Genomic DNA, 19,924 nt, shown 5'->3' with positions numbered 1-19,924 from the left:
TGAGCTCTTGGAATTACACACTTGGGCTGGGTGTCGGCCACAAGTTGTTTGATAAGATGCAACCACCTTATTGAAACGTATTCACATTCCAGAACGCCCACCATCACGGCAGTGATTAATTGGAACGTACGGGAGCGTTCGTGCGCTGTGTAACGCAGCTTTGAATGAGCTGTTCAGTCTCACTGGGTGTGTAGCACAGCTGTTTGAGTCACGTGTCTTCATTTAACTGATTATTTAACGTGACTTCCTTTAGCGGGCGACACGTGAAACACGGACCCACCTTTGTCAATTCTAGATTTGAAGCTTTCGTGACTGCAAGTGCTAAAACCGTCAAGTGTTGCCAGGGCAAAAATATTTTCCCCTTTAGTTGTATTTACCCGATTAGTGCAGCTAAGAGGCTGGTAGCGACGGTAAATATTTGCGGCCGCTTTGCAATTGTAGGCTTTGTGGCTGCGGGTCGTGAAAAATGCAGTGGGGGGGGGGGGCGTTATGAAATGTCGCTGTGGGCCGCGTTTGGCGCACAAGAGCAGAGGTTTCCCACCAGGTTCAACTCGACGGTCACCGAGAGACTGAGTGCACGCGTTGTTGGCATGAACAAGCAGCGGATGCGTCCGGTTTTACTTCAACGCGTTTATTTGAGTTTCTCACTCCGGCACAGAGCCGGGAGGGTTCGCTTCGGTTTGGTCAGGGTCTCGACGCGGTCATCATCGCACGGACAGAAGCGTCGTTATCGGCATCGCGCCTCGCCTCCTCCCTCCTCCTCCACGAGCACACCACCACCACGACGACAATAACCACGGTTCACGTCAATCCACCCCCCTACCCTCCCAAGGGAAAACTCAGAAGTTAAACACGGCGGCTGTGCCGTCAACACCAACAGTGAACACAACGTGGGCTGCGCTCAGGGCCAGAGGTAGGGTTGAGGGTAACGCTGGATGGACAGCAGGTTTGGTCATTTCCAATTGTAGCCATGTCACCGTCACCGTGTCGCTGTTGGTGTAACAGCGCTTGACCGGAACAAAGAGCACCGCTCCCCGCACCTCCCGTCCACCACCATGCACGGATGGACACGCACGCTCACACACACGTGGGGCCATGCACGCCACCCGTACTCCGAGTCCGGGGCGAACAGTGCGGGGAGCCCACTGCACTCAGCGTTGGCGTGGAGCCGAGGTGAAATTCTGCGAAAGCGCCACAGGAAGACCGACCACTCACTGCGGACTTTGCACGAGTGGTGGAAACGTTACACCCCCCCCCCACACCCCTCGAATTCATGTCCATTACAATCAGTTTATCAATGATGATTACATGTCACTGAGAGCAGGTTTTCTTTGTGTTAAGAATCATGGCACTAACCGTACCACAGAGCATGGGCTGTTACTGATAGCGACTGTAGACGTACAGCCGCGGGATCTGGCGGCGAGGAGAGCGCTGTTGGTACAGCGAGGTGTGGCCGCGTCAGTGGCTCTGGTCACGATGACGCCTCGAACTTACAAGCAAAATTGCGGGTCAATTTAGTGGGGAGGAGGTAGAGATGTAGGCGTTGATCAAGTTTCACCTGACAGCCGGAGCCTGTTGCACTGCACCCACGCCATCCACACTTTAACGGTTTTTTCCCACCGACAATTTCTACAAACGCTTCCCAACCACGAGCGCTGGACGTTAACTCTGGAGTGATCGCCCTGCCCGCTCGCCCGCCCACCCGGAGTGACGACCGGGCTTGAGGGACGATGAGATCTGGAAGCCACCGTGAGCCGTGGAGAGGGGCGAGGACTCTCCCACTCGCCGCCATGCGTCGGCGCCGCTCGGCGCCGCCTGCCCAACATAGATTGGACTCGTTCACATTTTTGCCTTCGGAAACTGTGCAACACAAACACAAGCTTATTACAGATAGCCCAAGGGCAGACGCAACCCAAGAACTGCTGACTGGATGCAGCTGCAGCGGAGGTTTCTGTTCACAAAGTCAAATTGGCAATGCTTGGCTACTTCCTCTTTGGCCCAAATTGACAGTGCTGTTTGTTGCTGGTCCTTTTGACTATTGGGCCATTGCTCAACCTTGCCCAAGCCGAGCCACAAGGTTGAGTGTTCGGCTCAGCCCGGTCTTGGCCGTAACACTTGGCGACGGACTCAACAAGGCCGTTTGGTTGGCAGCAATTGATCCACCCCCCAAGATTCCACAAATCGAAATTGCGGGGTCATAAGCCATCAAACTGCGGCCGTGTTTTCACCGACTTGTGTGGTTTCCCGTTTCCAGTCCCACTTGTTTTGTTTATTTCCATCATCCCAATTGTCACAGCAGCTTATCATTTTAATTTTTTAAAGTTGATGACACACGATCCAACGCATGCATCATGAGCATAACAATGAATTGTAATACCCGCATCGATGCGTCGGTGCCCACCCACTTGGACAGCCTCACGTAAATGTTGTCCGATCCGCAAGCCAAATTCTGCCTTGCCAGCGCCCCCCACCCCCAACTCTCTTCTGCAGCTGCAACCTGGGCCCCCCAGAGCTGACGCAGAGCCCCCGCCCTCCAAGACACGCAAAGAGTCACGGCCTCGAGATAATTCGGCCCCTCAGCCCTGCGGGGACCAGTCAATAATAACTGGGATGCGCTTTCTGTTTTAGTGCTACAGATGTTTAAACAAAATAAAACGTACCCGCCTACCAACCGTTACCCCGTCTCTCTCCGCCGGCGCACCTCCACTGAGGGGCGCTCCCACCACCCCCCCCCCCCTCCAGTGAGCGGCGTCCGACGAGGAGAGGGGGGTAAGGGCCAGGCCCCCCGCGATTTCGCGGCGGTCTCGCGCAGGCCGCCCCGGACGCGAAGGAGCCGTCAGTCTTGCCGCTGCCCTCGACGTGGGCCAACAGAGCGGAGCGGCGGCGCCCGTGGTGGTGGCGGCCACCACCACGGGCGCCGCCGCCACCGCCCTCCACGAGCTTCACCCCCACCCCCCTTGATAAGCGCAAGCGATGACAACATACAAAACTAACACCATAAAAAAATAGCCTGAAGGGAAACATAAACTTCAGGGAGCTTTTTTTTACATTTTTACCTTTTTTCATTTTTTCTTATTTTTTTTACACCCGACTTTATACACGTACATTCACAAACGCCCCGGCGTGAATATGTTTTCCCCGTTAAGGGCTGATGCGCACGAAATTGTCGTACGACGGTAAAATCAGTTTGCGAGTGTGAATGGGTACAGCAGGGCCTGGCAGCACGCCCTCGGGTTGCGCGTAACACACGGGATTGCTGGGAGAGGGGGCCTGGGATTCGGGGGCGGCCCATATTCCGCCCTCCTGCCGGTGTGCCTGCGTCCACACCACACAGCGAGACGCCCCCCATCGTGCCTAGCGACTGGCAGTTGTCTCACCTCCACCGTCAATTGTCGAGGGAGGGTTTACACAAGTCTATGCACGCTCTACTTCCCCTCCCGGCAGTGTTTAACATATCATGGCCTCGAAGGAGTAGAGGGAAAGCCCGCCCCAACACACCGCTGTGTGCGTGCGTGGAGACACCTCCCCCTCTACCAAATTTATAAATGTCCCGTTCAAGACTGGGTTTGGAAGACGTGGGAGTTACCCACACTTTACTCCACCACCAGCTGGCAACCGCGGGTTGTACGGCTTCACTCCTGGGTGGACAGAGGCAACAACAGACCTCACCAGTCAAACGTTTCAACGACTACCTAGGAACCTTATCCTCGCAATGGCGGCTCCGATTTTGGTAAACAGGGGTCCCCCCCCCATTGGTGGCAATAACATCGACCAGAATTTAGTTGGCAGATTCAAGACTACGAATACATCTCTGCCAAAAACAAATAAAAAAAATGCCCGCGTACAATGGTGGCGACGGCAGTGGTGGCCGCAAACCCGGCCCCGCGAGCCTCAGGCAGAGCGTTCCTTCATTTCCAGATCGCCCGACTCGACTCGCCATGCCGGAATGGGCGTGGAGGGTGACCCGCGAACACGCGGTGCCGTGAACATCAACGGGGAGAAGGAAGCGGTCGTGTATGGAGGCTGGGTGGGGGAAAGAGTTCCAGACCAATCAGCTTGTAACTTTAGCTACGATCCTAACTCGAACTCCTTCTACCGACACTTCACTCGGCAATCTCGTCCTCCCCAATACCTCGTTGGCTTCCGGTTCGTTCTCACTTTTGAGAGTTCACAGTGGGGTCGTGAAAGGGACATTGGGCTCATTATAAAGATTTACAACTCCTCCATCAAGAAGTGGCTAGGGAGGGGGGGTCAAGGCACAAAACGTTGCAATTTGCGAGGGAAGCATAAACGAGCCCACACGTGGAGCCGGGTACAGCTGTCGCCCTCCCGAGAGGGCTCGCCAATCCGAGGCCTGCCCTGCTGCCGCCTTCCACACGGACACAGATTCATCTCGAATTAAGTGCAAGAGCCACGCCGGACACAGTCTCTCCGACGATTTAAACAAAAACTTAGCGGACCCAACTCTCACTCGGAATTTGCCGCCTGTGCACGTTTGTTGGCCGTGGCGCCCGTGGTGACGTTGCCACGGGTTTCCAACTCTCATTTTCCCTTTTCAGTTGGACGACGTAACCTAGGAAACACAGCAATGTCAAATATTGTAATTCTCAAGAGCTGGAATTTATCCCAATTAAGTTTAAGTACCATGTAAAAGTGTTTTTTGTGTGTGGGGTAAACAGTGACCGGGCTGAGACCGTAAACTCGCTACGCCTCATCGCAAGGCAGCTCAGCTGCCTTCGATCCCGAGTGAGAAACCCAGCGACGGTGCCTTGTCGGCAGCCCGACCCTCGAGCCACCCGGGCCACCTGGCCGACAGTCACAACTGCCCACGGCTCAACCAAGGGGCAACGGGAGAAATGAACACGTGCGGCAAATTCGACGTGACGAGGACTCATATTTAGATATTTAGCAGTTTCTAGGGAGTCGCTGAGTGAGCACTGGAAACCGGGCAGTCCCGGGCGGTGTGGTCCGGTGATGCGGCAGGGGGGGGGGGGGAGGTTGTGGGGGGTAGGTCGAGGGAGGGAGGGGAGGGGGGAGGAGGCTGTGCCGATGATCCGCTCGGAGTCCGTACTCTAGAAGGCTTCCTGCTTCACTCTCCCGCCGTCTCCCTCGCTCACAAAGCGCTTGCGGCCCCTGCACGCCACACGTTCAGGCACAGGTGTCACGCACAAGACGTGTTCATCACAAGCATAATTATTACCGCTGTGTATTAACCATAAAAATACTACGTGCCATCTGGTTCACTGTGGATGTTAAAGATCCCCTGGCGTCATTCAAAGAATAGTAGGCCAGTGCGTCATGGGCTAAATTTAGAAAATGTGAAAATCTACACTGAAAATTACTCCGTTACTATCACGCACAGTAGCAATCATGGTCCCCTACTGGCCGCAGATGAATGCCCACTTGCAGGCCAGAGCAGTCGCTGTGTGCGTGCACAGGGATAGCGTCCGCTTGGGGGTGCCGCCTTTTCGAATGTTTGAGACGGAGCGCAACGTAAAGGGTTCCGAGATGCTCAAACATAAAGGAGGCGCCCTATCATAATGAAGAACTTCAGAGAGCTCCCAAACAACATTTATCCCTAGAGGTAACGCGGGGGGGGGGGGGGCATGGGGGACCTAGCGGATAATGCGGGGGGGGGGCATGGGGGACCTAGCGGATAATGCGGGGGGGGGGGGGCATGGGGGACCGGTGTGCTGGTACCTGATGGGGCAGCGGTCGCGCAGTAGCTTGGTGACGACGCCGGCCTGGAAGCAGCTCTCCACGAACCTCTCGAGCAGCGCGTACGCACGTGGCACGTCCAGACTGATGTCGGGCAGCTCGCCAAACACGCGCTCAAAGCCCTGACACACGCACAAACACGGTTAACACACCACTCACAGTCGCATCGATTTGCAATGCTTTCCAACAACATTTAACGCCACCACTTTCTTTAAATGATGAGAAAGCCCATCACAACATTCAAATGCAGGATGGGATTCCTGCTGTTTGTGAGCACATCTTTACTCGTTGTTTGCATTCACTCCGTTGGTCTGCAGCGGTGGATCACGACAACCCTCGTGAACAAGATCCAATACAAATAGTGATAAAAGGTTGTCTTGCTATTAGGAACTTGCCCTTTAAAAAAACGGCCAAATTGGTCAAGGGGTAGTCCAAAACCTGATGATGATAAAAGCCCAGCGATGGTGGGAAAGCCTTTTCGGCCAAGGCCAACGTCGCATGACACGCACCTCGCTTCCCTGCGGGGCGCAATGCCGTGGACTCGTCATCTCACGACATCACACGTTCCCGTGCAGTGTGATGACGCCGTCTTGCTGTGTGGATTGGTGGTCGACGTTATAATGGCTAACTAATGCTGCCATGTGCAAATGCACATTGGAAATTGCTAAAGAATCCATGCGTGTGTGCTATTTTCCTTCCATGTTAACAACTCGGTGCATCACAGGTCCGCTGGGCCGTGCGAAGTAACGGTTGTGCATGCAGAGTAATGGATGTGTGATTTCCGTAGTAATCGTTGCGTTTGTAAAGTAGTGCTTGAATTCGCTTAGCAACGATCCCTGCGTCTGTGAGCCAACGGCCGTTGTGATCGTGTTGCACATGGTTGTTGTGTCGCCTCGTAGCGGCCGCTGCGCTGGTGGCGGCGTGCGCGTACTCGGTTCATCTGGTCCAGGGTGAGGACCCCGGTCCCCCAGAACACCTTGAGCAGGTTGACCATCATGGAGGACACGGCCTCGCCATTCGACTCCAGCACCATCACCACCGCCTGCACGACACGGCGCCAGATTTCAGACACGAGACACGGGGCCAGTCAGCCGAGCAAACGAACGAACACGGCGACACACACGGGGACACACGGCCGCCGATGCCACCTCCAGAAAGCCCCCCACCCCCTGCTCGTTACACAGCAGCGGAATTCCCATGCGCGCTTGTGCAGCTGGGGCTGCGCATTGCCTCGTTTCTCTTCTCGAGCTTTTGTCACGCACTGCTGCGGGCATCGAAGTTCAAACGACGACGCTCCCAGCAGTGCACGGCCAAAGCTCCAGAAGAGAAATTCTCAACACCGCGCTCAGATCGCAATGGGCTGTGAAGACCTGGGTGTCAAAAAATTAACTGAAAATTTACTGACGACATCGTTGGTATATCGGGCATGGCACAAGCGGCGGGCGGCGCAAGCGGCGGGGTGGGGCGTGTGGGAGCGTGTGTGGGGACGCACACCTCGAACACGAGCTCGTGGTGGAAGTGCGGGACCTCCAGCTCGCGCAGGCAGCGCTCGGCCTCCTTCACGTCGCCAGACAGCAGGTACTCCTTCAGGAGCAGCGTCATCTACACGCACGCACGCATGCACGCACGCCAGTGAGCACTTGTAATAATTCACCACCCTCCCAGAGCAACCGCGACGAATTGTTGAAATTGGAAATTGCTCTGATTTCTATTTGGTTTTTTTGATCCAATTTCCATGTGCCTCATTGTGGTATCGGTTTTTTGTGATTGCTTTGTCGTCTTGGTGACCCGGGTCACTCTTGCAAATCAGACTCTACCCTGGTCTGTCGACTTCTCACCTACGCGGGGATCGTTACTTATTTTAGAATCGTTTCTTTTTCCCCTCCCTGTCTCGTTTGTAATGTTGTGTGTGTGCTCTGCATCATATACATTCTACATGACCCACTAATAACAAAAGAATGAGATCACGATTCTACTCGTGGCGAATCATCCAATCGCGACGAGGGGGAGGGGTAGGCAGCGCACCTCTTTAACGAGGTGCTTGACGGGTCGCTGTCCCCCGCCCACCCCCCACACATTGTCGAGCCTCATGATGCCGCGCTTGATGCTCAGCAGCACCGCAGCCCGCTCCAGCGCCGCCCTGCACGCCCGGCGGCACGCGGGGTGAGCGGGGCCAGTGACGACAAACACTACGATGCACAACGACACCAAGATTTAACACGAGTCTCAAAACTCCTCTGGAGGAGAATCGGCAGCCTTGACTCTATCCCCAACCCTAACTCTTAATACTAAACCCCAACCCCATCCGATAATTTATTCCTATTCATTGCTGCCATTAATACGCGCGATGGCACCACCTGGGACCCAAAAACGATTGCGATTGGTAGCAGCAGTGTATTTCCCTACAGTGCCCACAGGCTATCCTTGCTTATTTCCAACCACGCAGAAATGTCGACTGAACCATGCGAAGCTCAAGGAGATGCTTACTCTCCCTCACAAAGACCTGAACGATATTAAAATCTACATTTTTACGTCACAGTTATAATTCCATATTTTGGCTGGTGTAAAGAAGACATAAGAACAAAGTAATGTATTTTTTTTATGAATGAGGTCACGGGGTCATTAATGTCGACTGTACAGCATACTGCGAGCTCTGGTAAGACACTCCTGCATCGGTGGTGGGGAATACGTGGATCGTGATCCACGGGTGGATTGCTAAACATTTTGTTTATGGATCTCAGGACAAATCAGAACAAACACAGACATCATAAGCAGACAATTCTCGTTAATGTTGATGGCAAATCCCTTAGAAATAATTACAGTAAAAATAACTTCTACCAACAGATGGCGCTAGTACATCGTACTGTGAGTGCCTAGTTCCTGCGCCTCGATTGTATTCCATTTGCGAAATGTGCGTAATAAATTGTTTATAATCATTATTATTACAGTAAATTACAGGGTTAAATCCATCCGGGTAATTGTTATGTCATAGCTATCTGGTGGCTCGTGGAGCCTGTTGAGATCGACAAGGATGGTTCGTCACAGAGCTTGGGAGACTGACCATCGCTGTCCTGCACCATGAACCCGTGTGTGGTTGACTAGACATCAAAACGAGTGGCAAATGGTTCTCCAGTGCAGTGAGTCGATGGTTCCAACCTGGTCACCCAATTACTGAACAACAAAAACCCATCGCATTCAATTTGAGATTTTCACTAAACTGGACAAAAAGTGTCGCAGGGCACATGGGAAAGTGCAGCGCTCCCAGCAAGTAACGTGACGGTCTTTCAGCAGTTGTTGATATCCTGCTTCTAAAGGATGACGCGCCGCTTGGCTAGAGTTCTCAACGGACACTTCGCCTCGTGATGAAGAACACGCAATTGTAATAACATGTGCGGGAAGACAAAAACACACGATACACGTGGCAAGCGCGTGCATTCCCAACCCATGGGCACTCTCGGCACAACACGGACAACGCCGCTTTAATAAATTGCCGAGCTCAGGTTTTTTTCCGCCTTTGCACTAAAGGCTGTGTGGGCGCTCAGCGACTCGTGCCTAACGTCCGATTCACAGGACCAGACAAACGGATCTTCACGTCTGCCCAGGCAATCACATAAACACACAAACGAGCCCTCTCACTTACACAAAGACAAAGCTCTCTCGTATAGCATAAATAGACTGTTGGGGCAAGTGCTGCGAGTGATCGCTTATGAAGTCGACCTCACAAATACGCGCTCTCACCAACACACACACACGCACGCTCTATTTAATTCCAGCCGCTCAATTTCTGTCATGTCATGAGTTGACGAAATCTTATTTGGAAAGATGACATGGCATCACCTTGTGTCAGAAAGGTGCTGGAAAATGACATCACATTTTGGAATATCCTTTCGATAGTCCCCCCCCCTCTTAACTACATGAGCTCACTGTTAACATGCCCTGCAAAGGGCGTTTGTGGAATGTCGATATAACAAGAACATTTCCAGTTTTATTGAAAAAAAATTAACACCACAACATTATTGCGATGGTTTATTTAGCGCAGCCATCGGTGACCCAGCTGGGACCATCAACTCGCTACTCCCAAGAGACTGGTTTAACTACAAGCAGATTGTTTGTTAGCTTTCGGGCATGAGCTCGTGACAAGGGTGGCTATTTGGTAATTGTTAGGGGTAGAGCTAGTCCTAGTTGCTGGTTGGCTAATTGGTTAGCTTTTTGGATAGGGGTAGTGGAAAGCTGGCGAATTGGTTCAAGATTATGGGTAGAGCTAGTACTAGTAAGCTGGCTGACTAGTTGGTTAGGGTTAGGCTCTTACTAGGGCCTCGTTGGCTATTTGGTTAGCATTAGTTGCCAGGACATGTGACCAGCTGTCTAGCAATCGCAGCCCGGCCAGGTAAGAGGAAGGCGCGCCTGGGCGGCACCGCGGCCTTGCCCACCTGGCGTGTGGGCAGTCCACCTTGCCCTTGTGGCTCTCCAAGAAATTTGGAGGAAGGACCTCGTCGGCCACCGCTCGTGCCACAAACTGCCCGACCATCTGCACGACAGACACGCAGAGACACGCACGCAGGATAAAAATGTTAGGCAGTGCACGACAGGCAGGGTCAATGACAATGACCGGCATGGCAATTCACGCTGTTTGTCGGATATCCAGGCCAGTGCAGTGGCCACGAATGAGTACATCATCATCTCCCACCCACCCACTTCAATCCAACACGCACACCTATAGATTATAGCCTGTCACTTCACTGCTGAATAAAGGACTCCTCATGTCATGTGAGTCCGAAGGGTTATATTTGACCATACTTCACCACTTTGGTCAATGCAGGCTGATGAAGGACGCTAACCCAGATCACTTACGCAAACGAGACTATCCTTGTCTCCCGAGTTCTCACTGTTAAACAAAATTAACGTGAAGGTGGGGAGCACAGATGTGGCAGCAGCGCAGTCTGATGTATTTTGCGGCACTGTCCTCTGCTGACCACCACTTAGCGCAGCCCTGCAGCCCCAGGTCCTGTGTCCAAGGCTTTCCGCTGTACATGGGGCCTGAATATTGTTTGATATGCGCGATGTGTGGTTCGGCAATGTCAACCAAGGCTTGCAGTCAAGTCCCTCCAATCACCCTTCACTCGGTGGGAGGTCACTCATTCTGCTCTGCTACCTCCACCCCAAGATCTTAAACTACTTTCCAACAGCCACCCTTGCTGTGGATTCCCAGCTACTATTCAAGTCCAGCCTCAACACCTTCCTCTTCTCTCCTCTGCCTAGGACTGACTGCATCTCTATCAACAAAGCACAGCCACGGTTCCTATACAGCAGCGGTGGCCAACTGGCCTCTTCAATCCACCACATGTGGCTCTATCGAAGGGGTAGAACGTACTATCGCAGTAGCAAAGAACAATAAATGTCTCCTCCTGTCCTGTGGCAAAAACTCAATATATGGGTAATTTTGGGCTCGGTGTGTTACAGGTTGGTCATCCCTGCAGTACAACATCTCGTGTGTGGTATATTGTTTTCACGGAAATATTTTCGGCATGCTTCAACGTTTGGTCAAGTCGCTCTCTCGAGGACCAAACTGTCCTCTCTGACAAGCGCCCTCAACTGAAGAGTTTCTGGACTGCGACAGAGCAGAGATGCGCCTGCAACTCTGTGGCCCTACTTACGTCACTCACTTTGAAGTGCCCCACACTTTGAAGTGAGATCTAAATAGCGGCGGTAGAATAAGAGCCTCATTTAAGTGATGAACATCAAAGGAGAGTTTGTGCAAACTCTTAAAATCCTGTCCACAAATGCTTTAGCTTGCACGATTACTTGCCTGTACCCGTGACTATGTGTTCAATTACGATGCGATCTTCATTCACGCTCTTTAAATAGGGCTCTACATTTATAACATTCAATGTCTGTTCTCTGGTAAATATCAATAAAATAAAAAATGTTGGGGCCTCAAGGCACTGCCGCCCAACCCCTGGATCCACTACGGACACGCACACACAGCCGATTCCCACATCTGCAGTCCTGGCTCGTGAAATCAAACGGGGCTCAGCGGTGAAATCTCACATGATAACCGAGGCTGAATTTTCATTTCCCATGGCTTCCTCCTCGCTCATGCAACGGTTCAACCACCTCATGGTGCCCGCGTGCGGTGACTAAACCAAGCTGGCGCTGGAGGTCTGGCACTGAGATCAATGGCAACAAAAAACCACGCGCGCCATGTTTCTACGAAGTGGGAACCGGGCTGGTTCTGTTTGTGAACCGAGCTCACCCCCGTATTGCCGAGCATTAAGGGGCTTGCTGAAAATAATATTGTGAAATAAAGTATCTGGTGCCATGGCGGCAGCACAGTGGCAACACTTGTGCCTCGCAGCAAGAAGGAACTGGGATCAATTCCCGACTCTGGCACCTTCCTGTGTGCAGTTTGTATGTATAAAGAGTATAGTTTGTATGTTCTCCCCCGTTCTTCATGGGTTTCTCTGGTTTCCTCCCAGAGTTGAAAAAAAAAAACACAATATAATTGGTATTGGTCAAACATCCCAATGTAAAAAACATACCTGTAAAATACTCAATTGAGATTACACTGAGCACCATCGCCGCTGACTCCAACAACTTTCAGGATCCTCCTGAAAGAATCCTGAAACTCAGCGAGGCTTTCCTGGGTAAACAAGCTTAGGAATAATAATGTAAAATTACATGTTCCTACAGGCAGTGCTACTGGGCCACTCCAACACCAAGATGGCTCGGTAAGTGGGCTTCCAGCACTCCCTCTCGTAAGTGAACAGCACAACATTACCCGGGCCGACCTCGTTATTGTTTAAAGCAAATTCGTTATCAGAATACATTTTGGTGGTCATTTACAATTCATCGAATCACTCCAGGGGGAGGGTGGGGGGATAAATCTATACACGAGTGCCATCCTAAAAACAAAACTAACAAAAGCAGGAGTCACGGGACCTGTGTTTTTCCACTGATGGGGGAATTTACTATTTGCTGGCCCGGTGGTTTGCTAGCCCCTTTGAGAAGGTGGAGGAGGTTGCCGGTGAACAGTCCTCTCGGCCACCGAGCAATTGCCGTGCGTGGGCGGCCCGTTTTTTTTTTAACGCTGTTTGCTGTGGCTTGACCTTACCGGGGGTTGAATGTGGCCACACAACAACATTGTTGCCAGTTCACGGTCGCGCTCCACCCAACATTCTCAAGGAGCCACACTCCTGCCTGCTCTGTTATGTCAGGCCAAGGCATTTCGGTATCAAGAATCCACATTATAGACCCGAAAACAGAACCATTCTTGGTTCGTACTGCGGGGAGTGGATCATCAATATCTATATGTTTATGCCGAGGTTGGCGAGCAAGCCAGTGGTCAGCTTCAGGAGCAGCCTGGTGCATATCGTGGAGATTTCACACTAGCATAGGGATCAATTTATGCACACAGAGGTCCATAGACTTACATAGGTACTCAAAGGCTCGCATAGAGATCCGTAGATTTAAATAGACAGTCTTATTTTGTATGGTGGGGAGTTGATCAGCAACGTTGGGTCCCGTGTTAAGGTTGGCAAGTCAGCCAGTGGGCGGCTTCAGGAGGAGCCTAGCGAATAGGCGAAACAGCCGTGCTCCGAGACGCTTCCCTACGTTACGGGTGCAACTTAAGTGTTATTATTGTTGTTACATTAACACACTCAATAAAATGTAGATGTTTCATCACCAACGTCCACCTCTACTCCCTTTGCAACAAGTGGAAAATATACTACATATATTTTGGTACTGGCAAAGGAGGTCCCATGATACTACAATGCCTTTTTGAACTAATTCATTCTCTGGGTCCACCTCCCCATGAACTTGTTTTGTGCACACAAGATAAAGATCCTCCGTATAGCTTTTAGAGACTTTTGGAAAAGTGCTGTTAGCGATCACCTATGAAGGCCGGTACAACACATGAGGGGATTGGTGGCCAAGCACCACGCCCGGCCGCCTTTGTCTCCCCAGTGGCGATGTTTACACACAGCACCAGATACTCATTTTAGGCTGAATCGACCCAGGGGAGGCCCAGGATCGGTTCAAATAATCGTCACTGGTGTGGGACGTGAGCGGGAATCAAACTCGTGTCGCTGGGTTCTTAACAGCGCGCGCTAACTGCGACACTACCGCACACACACATGCACACATGCACTCACATACGCCGAGATAAAGATCCCCGCAGAGCCATAAAGACTGAGCGAGCACCTATAAAGGCCAGCAGTGCACGAGTAGGTTTTGTGGTCAGCAGCACACCCGGCCACCTTTGTCTCACCAACAGTGCTGATGTTTACACACCGCACCATGCAAAGGGGTCCAGTGCAGGTTCAGATGACACTCGCTACTGGCGTAAGGGGAGGCTATGCATTGAATCCAGGTGAGTATAGCAGTGGTCTAACTACTACACTCCCGCTCCCCACACGCACATAAACACGCATGCAAACACACATACATGAACAACCAAATACACACGCACATGGAGGCAACACACACAACAATTCCACACACAGACGTATAGGACACGCACACATATGCCACATTCACAGGCCACGTGAGCAGCAGCAGCAGGCATCAACATTCTCCGAGGTCCCATCTATCGCTCCTTTAGCGCTGACGTCGCATATTCGGCCTTCCACCATACACGGGAGGAGCGCGGGGTGGTGGGGGGTGGAGGGGGTGGGGGGGAACTGACGGCAGTTCCGTAAACATAGTGAGCCGTTAGTTATGCAACACGGCCTGCCCATCACACACTGCCTCGTGGCAGCAAACACGCAGGGCAGGCAACGGGCCAGGCACACCACACGGCTGATGCAAGCTGCACATATGCGCCGCATACATCACCACGTAGGGGCCTCGGTTGCCCCCTCTTTCCCAAGAGAAAGAAAATAAATGCCCCTCCACTCTTTCTGCTGTTTTCTTTCTTTCCCCAGATGTCAACGCCCGCATGCGACGCGCCAGGTGCGCTAGCCGCGGCCAGCGCCGACAGCGCGGGCCCAAAGGCCCAAAACGTCAAACGGCCAGCAACATAAACAGCACTATCAAAGTTGTGAGAAATAAAAGAGTGCAAAGCATTTCTTGAATCGAGCAAGATGTGTAAGAGCTTGGGAAAAGAGACGATGGGAGGGAATTCCAAGTTGGGTATTGCAAGGGAAGAAGAAGCAGGGGAAGCAGCCGCGAGAGCAGGGGCCCAGAAGTTGCGCAATAAACTTATTGTTGCTGTTTTTTATGCTCTTAACTTAAGCAGCCAACCTTTGAAATGGGTCCAAATTCTCACAGCGCGGGCCCTCTCTCACACTCACGAGCTGTGAAAATTAGTATTTACCCCAGGGTAACAAGCAAGTGCAAATGTCTAACTTTTTTTCTCTCCCGTGCAAAGCTCCCACCACATATTATGATGGTCAACACACGTTCATGTAGCCGTGAGGCATAGCAAGCAGCAGGAATGTAGTCGTGCATTGATTACATTCTACATAAATCGAATCTTGTACCTAAGAATATGATCATTTGGAATTCACGCTAAATATATGAGAATGCCCTTTTAGAGTAACATAACACACTAGGCAACCCCACAGACCCTACACATAACAACAAAAACCCCATGCATAGCCCTACAAACCCGAGACAGAACTTTTGTATCTTTGAAGAATTGCTTAACATGAGTAAACCCACCTCCCGGCCCAAGTGTGGATATTAATTATAAAAAAAGATTTTCAAAGGGCTTTCATCAACATCTATTTCCTAATTTTCCTTACAAATGTACAAAGCAACTGTCAGACCTAGCCTGTTGGCATTCAGCGTCCATCACCAAATATTTTGTCTAAATGATGAAATCCTTGGCAGAAATAACACAGATATGATGTTAATCACTTGATACAAATTTCAGTTTTTTCTACAATCTTCACACTCGTAATCACTATCAGCACTGAAGAACGTTAAGTTGATAAAAAGTGCATGAGGCAGAGGCCCACGGCTCACACCGATGCGTATCAGCAGTTGTGCGGTGCGTATCAGCAGTTGTGCGGTGCGTATTGCACAAACCACCACCGCTGACGGCAGCAGCAGTGCCACAGGTCACAAAACAAGATTTACAAATCTATATTTAGAAAAACTTTTTTAAAAGACACGCTTTTATGAAATGTACTAAAAACATCGTGATAATTTTATTTTATTATGTTTTAGTTTTATTATTTTATTATTGCTCTTCTACGTGACTTTACCGCAAGAACCAAGAAGATGAATCCCTGCAGTCACGAAAGCTTTAAATGGAAATGTACTAAAAAGTTACCATTTTTTTTAAATGTTCAAGTACTTTGCATTACATCACGTAAAGATTCATAGCAGCCATCCAGCAGTATATCGACCCCGAAGCTTGCCATAACGTAAGGGACCGTGGGCAATTACAGCCAACGTTAGTTGACCGTGGACAATTTAGACCCAAGGCGAAACATAACAGAGTGAGTTAAATAAAAGCGTGTAATAAAAAAACAAAGGCCCCACTGTCTTCTCTGGTGTCAAACATTCTCGGAACGAGGGAAAAACGGTGGAGGCACAAGCTGTGTACTCTGCAATACTCCGCTGATAAAGCTTCCAAACTTTACGAGAAACGACGTTGACAAATAACAGTGTATTTGGAATGACAAAGTATTTACAAGCTATCTGCTCTGATAAAGCATTGCCATCGCTTCCATAGCGTTTCTTCAGGACAACAGGCTTTGGCAAGTCTCTGGCTATTTCTGCTGTGGTGCGATGCATAAAAAAAAAGCAGGCACAGTGCCTCCCCCCACAAAAATGCAGTTACGATGGCGTAGGACGAATCACTTCTCTTTCTCCTCCTTTCCTCACACAGCTCGACTTTGCAACTCTCTCGTATCGTCTCGCCTCTCAAATACCTTATTATAACTGTGCTCAAATCAAGAACTGCACTGGACCCCTTTGCATGGTGCGGTGTGTAAACATCAGCACTGTTGGTGAGACAAAGGTGGCCGGGTGTGCTGCTGACCACAAAACCTACTCGTGCACTGCTGGCCTTTATAGGTGCTCGCTCAGTCTTTATGGCTCTGCGGGGATCTTTATCTCGGCGTATGTGAGTGTCTTGAAGTGTAATTATTATCATGCTGTTTGTTGATGGCTGCTTTGCATTAAGGAGGCCTTAATGTCTGTGCTCAGCAACTGTTGCATTCGCAAGCTCCCACCCCATCACTCCAAGGGGATCTTCTTCGCACACCCCCAGGATCTTGGGCTGGCCATGGCCAGACGTGATATCGCATAGACTCGCACACACGTGAATATCCTTTATCCACATGCACACACAAGGAAACACAAGCGCACACAACGACAACCACCGTTCAACACAAAGTGGTGGTGACGTTACACCTAGGCTGACAAGTCAGGGTAAAGGCCCTGGTGTGTTGGGTTAACAGAGTGAGATGACACTACCTAGCAGTGGTGGTGCACACCTGTAATCCAGCACTGCAAAGGGAAGGGTTTCCTCCCAATTGTATAAACATTAATTGGCTGAAAACTACAGCGATGATTGCAGCGTTTGGGCAATTGTTGGTAGTACCGGCTCACCTGTCTGGCTGCCTTCCAGCTTGTTTGCAAGAACGAGCACGCTACATAAAACTAAACATTAAACACGACCAACAGATCCACCACCACCTGTGCTCCACACTGTGCCAACACAGATGCACGCGCACACAGATCTCCCATATCGCCTCAACAGACTGTTGGGGCAAGTGCTGTTAGCGAGCCCCTACGAAGGCCGGCGCTGTGGCACACGAGGGTGGGGGTGGCTAGCACATGGACGCACCTGCGGGGCATCGGGCGTGTCGAGCATGAGCTCAGGGAGCTCTTTGAGGAGCCGGTTGAAGGCGCGATTCATCTCGACGGGGCTCAGCTCGCGCCCTGCCAGCTCGGCAAGCAGGCGTGACGTGAACTCGCGGTGGCTGGCGCGGCCCTCCAGCGACAGCGACACGGCCAGCACCGGCAGCTGCGGCTTGCGCGAGCCCAGGTTCAGGTCGCTGAGCAGCACCTTTTGGGAGAGGAGGGGGCGCGCACGAGGGGCGGTCAGGGGTCATCGCACTGGAAGAAAAACCACGCACACACATCAGAGATTCTGTAACGCTTACAAACGTGCAGTTGTCCTCGAAAATATTTACTTAACGATAACGTTACCCTCCGAAGCCGCATAGTGAGATGATGCCACACATGATGATGCCATCACCTTGGCCGAAAAGGCTAACTAATTTAGTGCCGTTTTTTATTTTTAATCGCCAAGTTCTCTCCAACCCTTTGATCAGTTCGGCTGGTTCTTTACATGGTAGGTCCCCAATAGCAACACAACTCTAAAATATATAAAAAAAATTGATTTAAAACTTTCGTGACTGCAGGAATTCCGTAATAAAAATAAAATAAACACAAAAACCACGACGTTTCGATCGCAACACAAGCGATGACGACCGCTTGTGTTGCCATCGAAACGTCGTGGTTTTTGTGTTTATTTTTTACTTTATTTCTGAAAGAACCAGAATAAGTCTACATGATAGACTGCCAGTACGCTCACCAGCTTAAAAACCAGGCTACAGTCTACATTATAGACTGCCAGTACGCTCACTTTTTTATTATTACTTTTTCTATCTACATGACTTTACTGAAAGCACCAAATAATATCATATATTTTATTTATATTCGATCAAATTTACGAGTTATCATGACCCCTCCCTGGGGAAGCCCTCATCTAGCCTTGGATTGATTTGAGTCAATCAATCTAAGATTCATAACATGCTATTCTGCAACAAGCTGTAGATATATTTGTTGTTGAAGCAGGGCTCACGTGGGATCTGCCCCTACTAGAGACAATTCCCTGCACCACGACGTAAGAACCAATCGATTCTTGAATCAAACCGCAAACCCCAACTGTGACAATTCGCTGAGAAACGCTGGGCAGCCAAATTGTAAAGTCCTAATACACAGTACAAGTAACCCTGGCTCCTACCACCTTTTCTGTCCTGGTACACTATTACATGTTCACGCATCGTTGAGCTTGTGACGCAATCAGTTTAATAACAGAATTTACAACTCAACCGAGTCGTTGGCGTCATAATTTTTTCAGGCGCGACTCGACGCAATCCCGGTGAAGATTCTGACTCGCGCGAGTGTGTGTGTGTGGAGCTCCGTTTTGGCAGCTGCTTCTCTTTTGAATATGCTCGTGGGCATCTGCAGCAGGCATCTCAACACTCCTGCTACCCCCCCTCCCACCTTTGAACTGTTATATTTTGTCAACGGTTTCTGAGCCAGGGCCCAAAGGCTGAAAATGTCAGGCGACGAGCATAAAACAGCACGGACAAAAGTCGCAATAGATAAGAGCGTAACACGTATCTTGAATTGAGCAAAGTTACTGTAATCAGAGCTTTGGGGAAGAGAGACCGCAATGGGAAAGAATGACAGTGGAGCAGTGCGAGTGAAGAAGCAAAAATAAAAAATCTCGGTGACCTGCAGTGTGGCGAGTAGGAGGATGAGAGGCGATGTGACCTGGAGTGTGGTATTTGAAGTGTGGACGAGACAAAACCATAATTCTGGAAGACCGAGTCCTAAAGAAAGGCGCAGGAATAACAAGGTGCTGGGGCGGGAGGGTGGTTGGCTAGGGGGAAAGAACCCATCGTCCTCACGATGGATCAACAAGGGGCCGCAGTGAGGGGACCCGAGACAGGACAAGCACAGATGGATGGGCAAGAGGCCGTTCATCACTGCACGCATTCCTCTACTTTTATCCGGCGGGAAAGAAACTCTTCACGAAATAGGTTTCCAGGAAAGGGGAGGTCGGGGGCATATACTGGAAGGGGAGCAGGAATCTTTATAATTCAGAATTTTTAAAAGAAACTGTTTGTGAAAGCACACTCACAATGCACAACATATACTGAAACACAGTAGAGATGTCTCCTTCACGATCTGTTCCTCTGCATACATTTTCTTTACACGTCCCATCAGCCACAGCACTCGTAGTGCTCTTTGCCTGGTGAGGCAAACTGTGTGTGGGGCGTGCTTCTGGGCGCATTGAAAGACAGGGGACTGCCCAATGGGCTCTTTTTGGCTCGCCCGCAGATTAATGTCTCACCATTGTGCGTCGCGAGAGATTACAGCGCGTTCACCAGCGTACAGCAGTAATGTGAGCACCACGCATGCCGATAAGATGCCTATAAATAGCCCGCCCAGC

The 19,924-nt window shown here is 50.7% G+C and overlaps 1 protein-coding gene across 1 annotated transcript in view; it reads right to left on the bottom strand.

Annotated features, from left to right (window-relative positions):
• Window positions 1-615: 615 nt before the first annotated feature.
• Window positions 616-19,924, bottom strand: part of PDCD4 (programmed cell death 4) — a 33,895-nt gene continuing 14,586 nt past the window's right edge. Inside the window, exons 6-12 of the mRNA XM_078592906.1 lie at window positions 17,522-17,743; window positions 10,149-10,246; window positions 7,744-7,858; window positions 7,213-7,320; window positions 6,650-6,760; window positions 5,701-5,840; window positions 616-5,133 (exon numbers count right to left, since the gene is read on the bottom strand). Coding sequence (XP_078449032.1) covers window positions 5,073-5,133; window positions 5,701-5,840; window positions 6,650-6,760; window positions 7,213-7,320; window positions 7,744-7,858; window positions 10,149-10,246; window positions 17,522-17,743 — 855 coding nt within the window. The 3' untranslated portion in view covers window positions 616-5,072. The remainder of the gene's footprint in view (window positions 5,134-5,700; window positions 5,841-6,649; window positions 6,761-7,212; window positions 7,321-7,743; window positions 7,859-10,148; window positions 10,247-17,521; window positions 17,744-19,924) is intronic.

This window comes from Lampetra planeri, chromosome 4 (genome assembly GCF_965212315.1).
Source record: "Lampetra planeri chromosome 4, kcLamPlan1.2.h2, whole genome shotgun sequence".
In the NCBI taxonomy this organism is placed as follows: Eukaryota; Metazoa; Chordata; class Hyperoartia; order Petromyzontiformes; family Petromyzontidae; genus Lampetra; species Lampetra planeri.
This window is presented reverse-complemented; position numbering and strand designations above follow the sequence as displayed.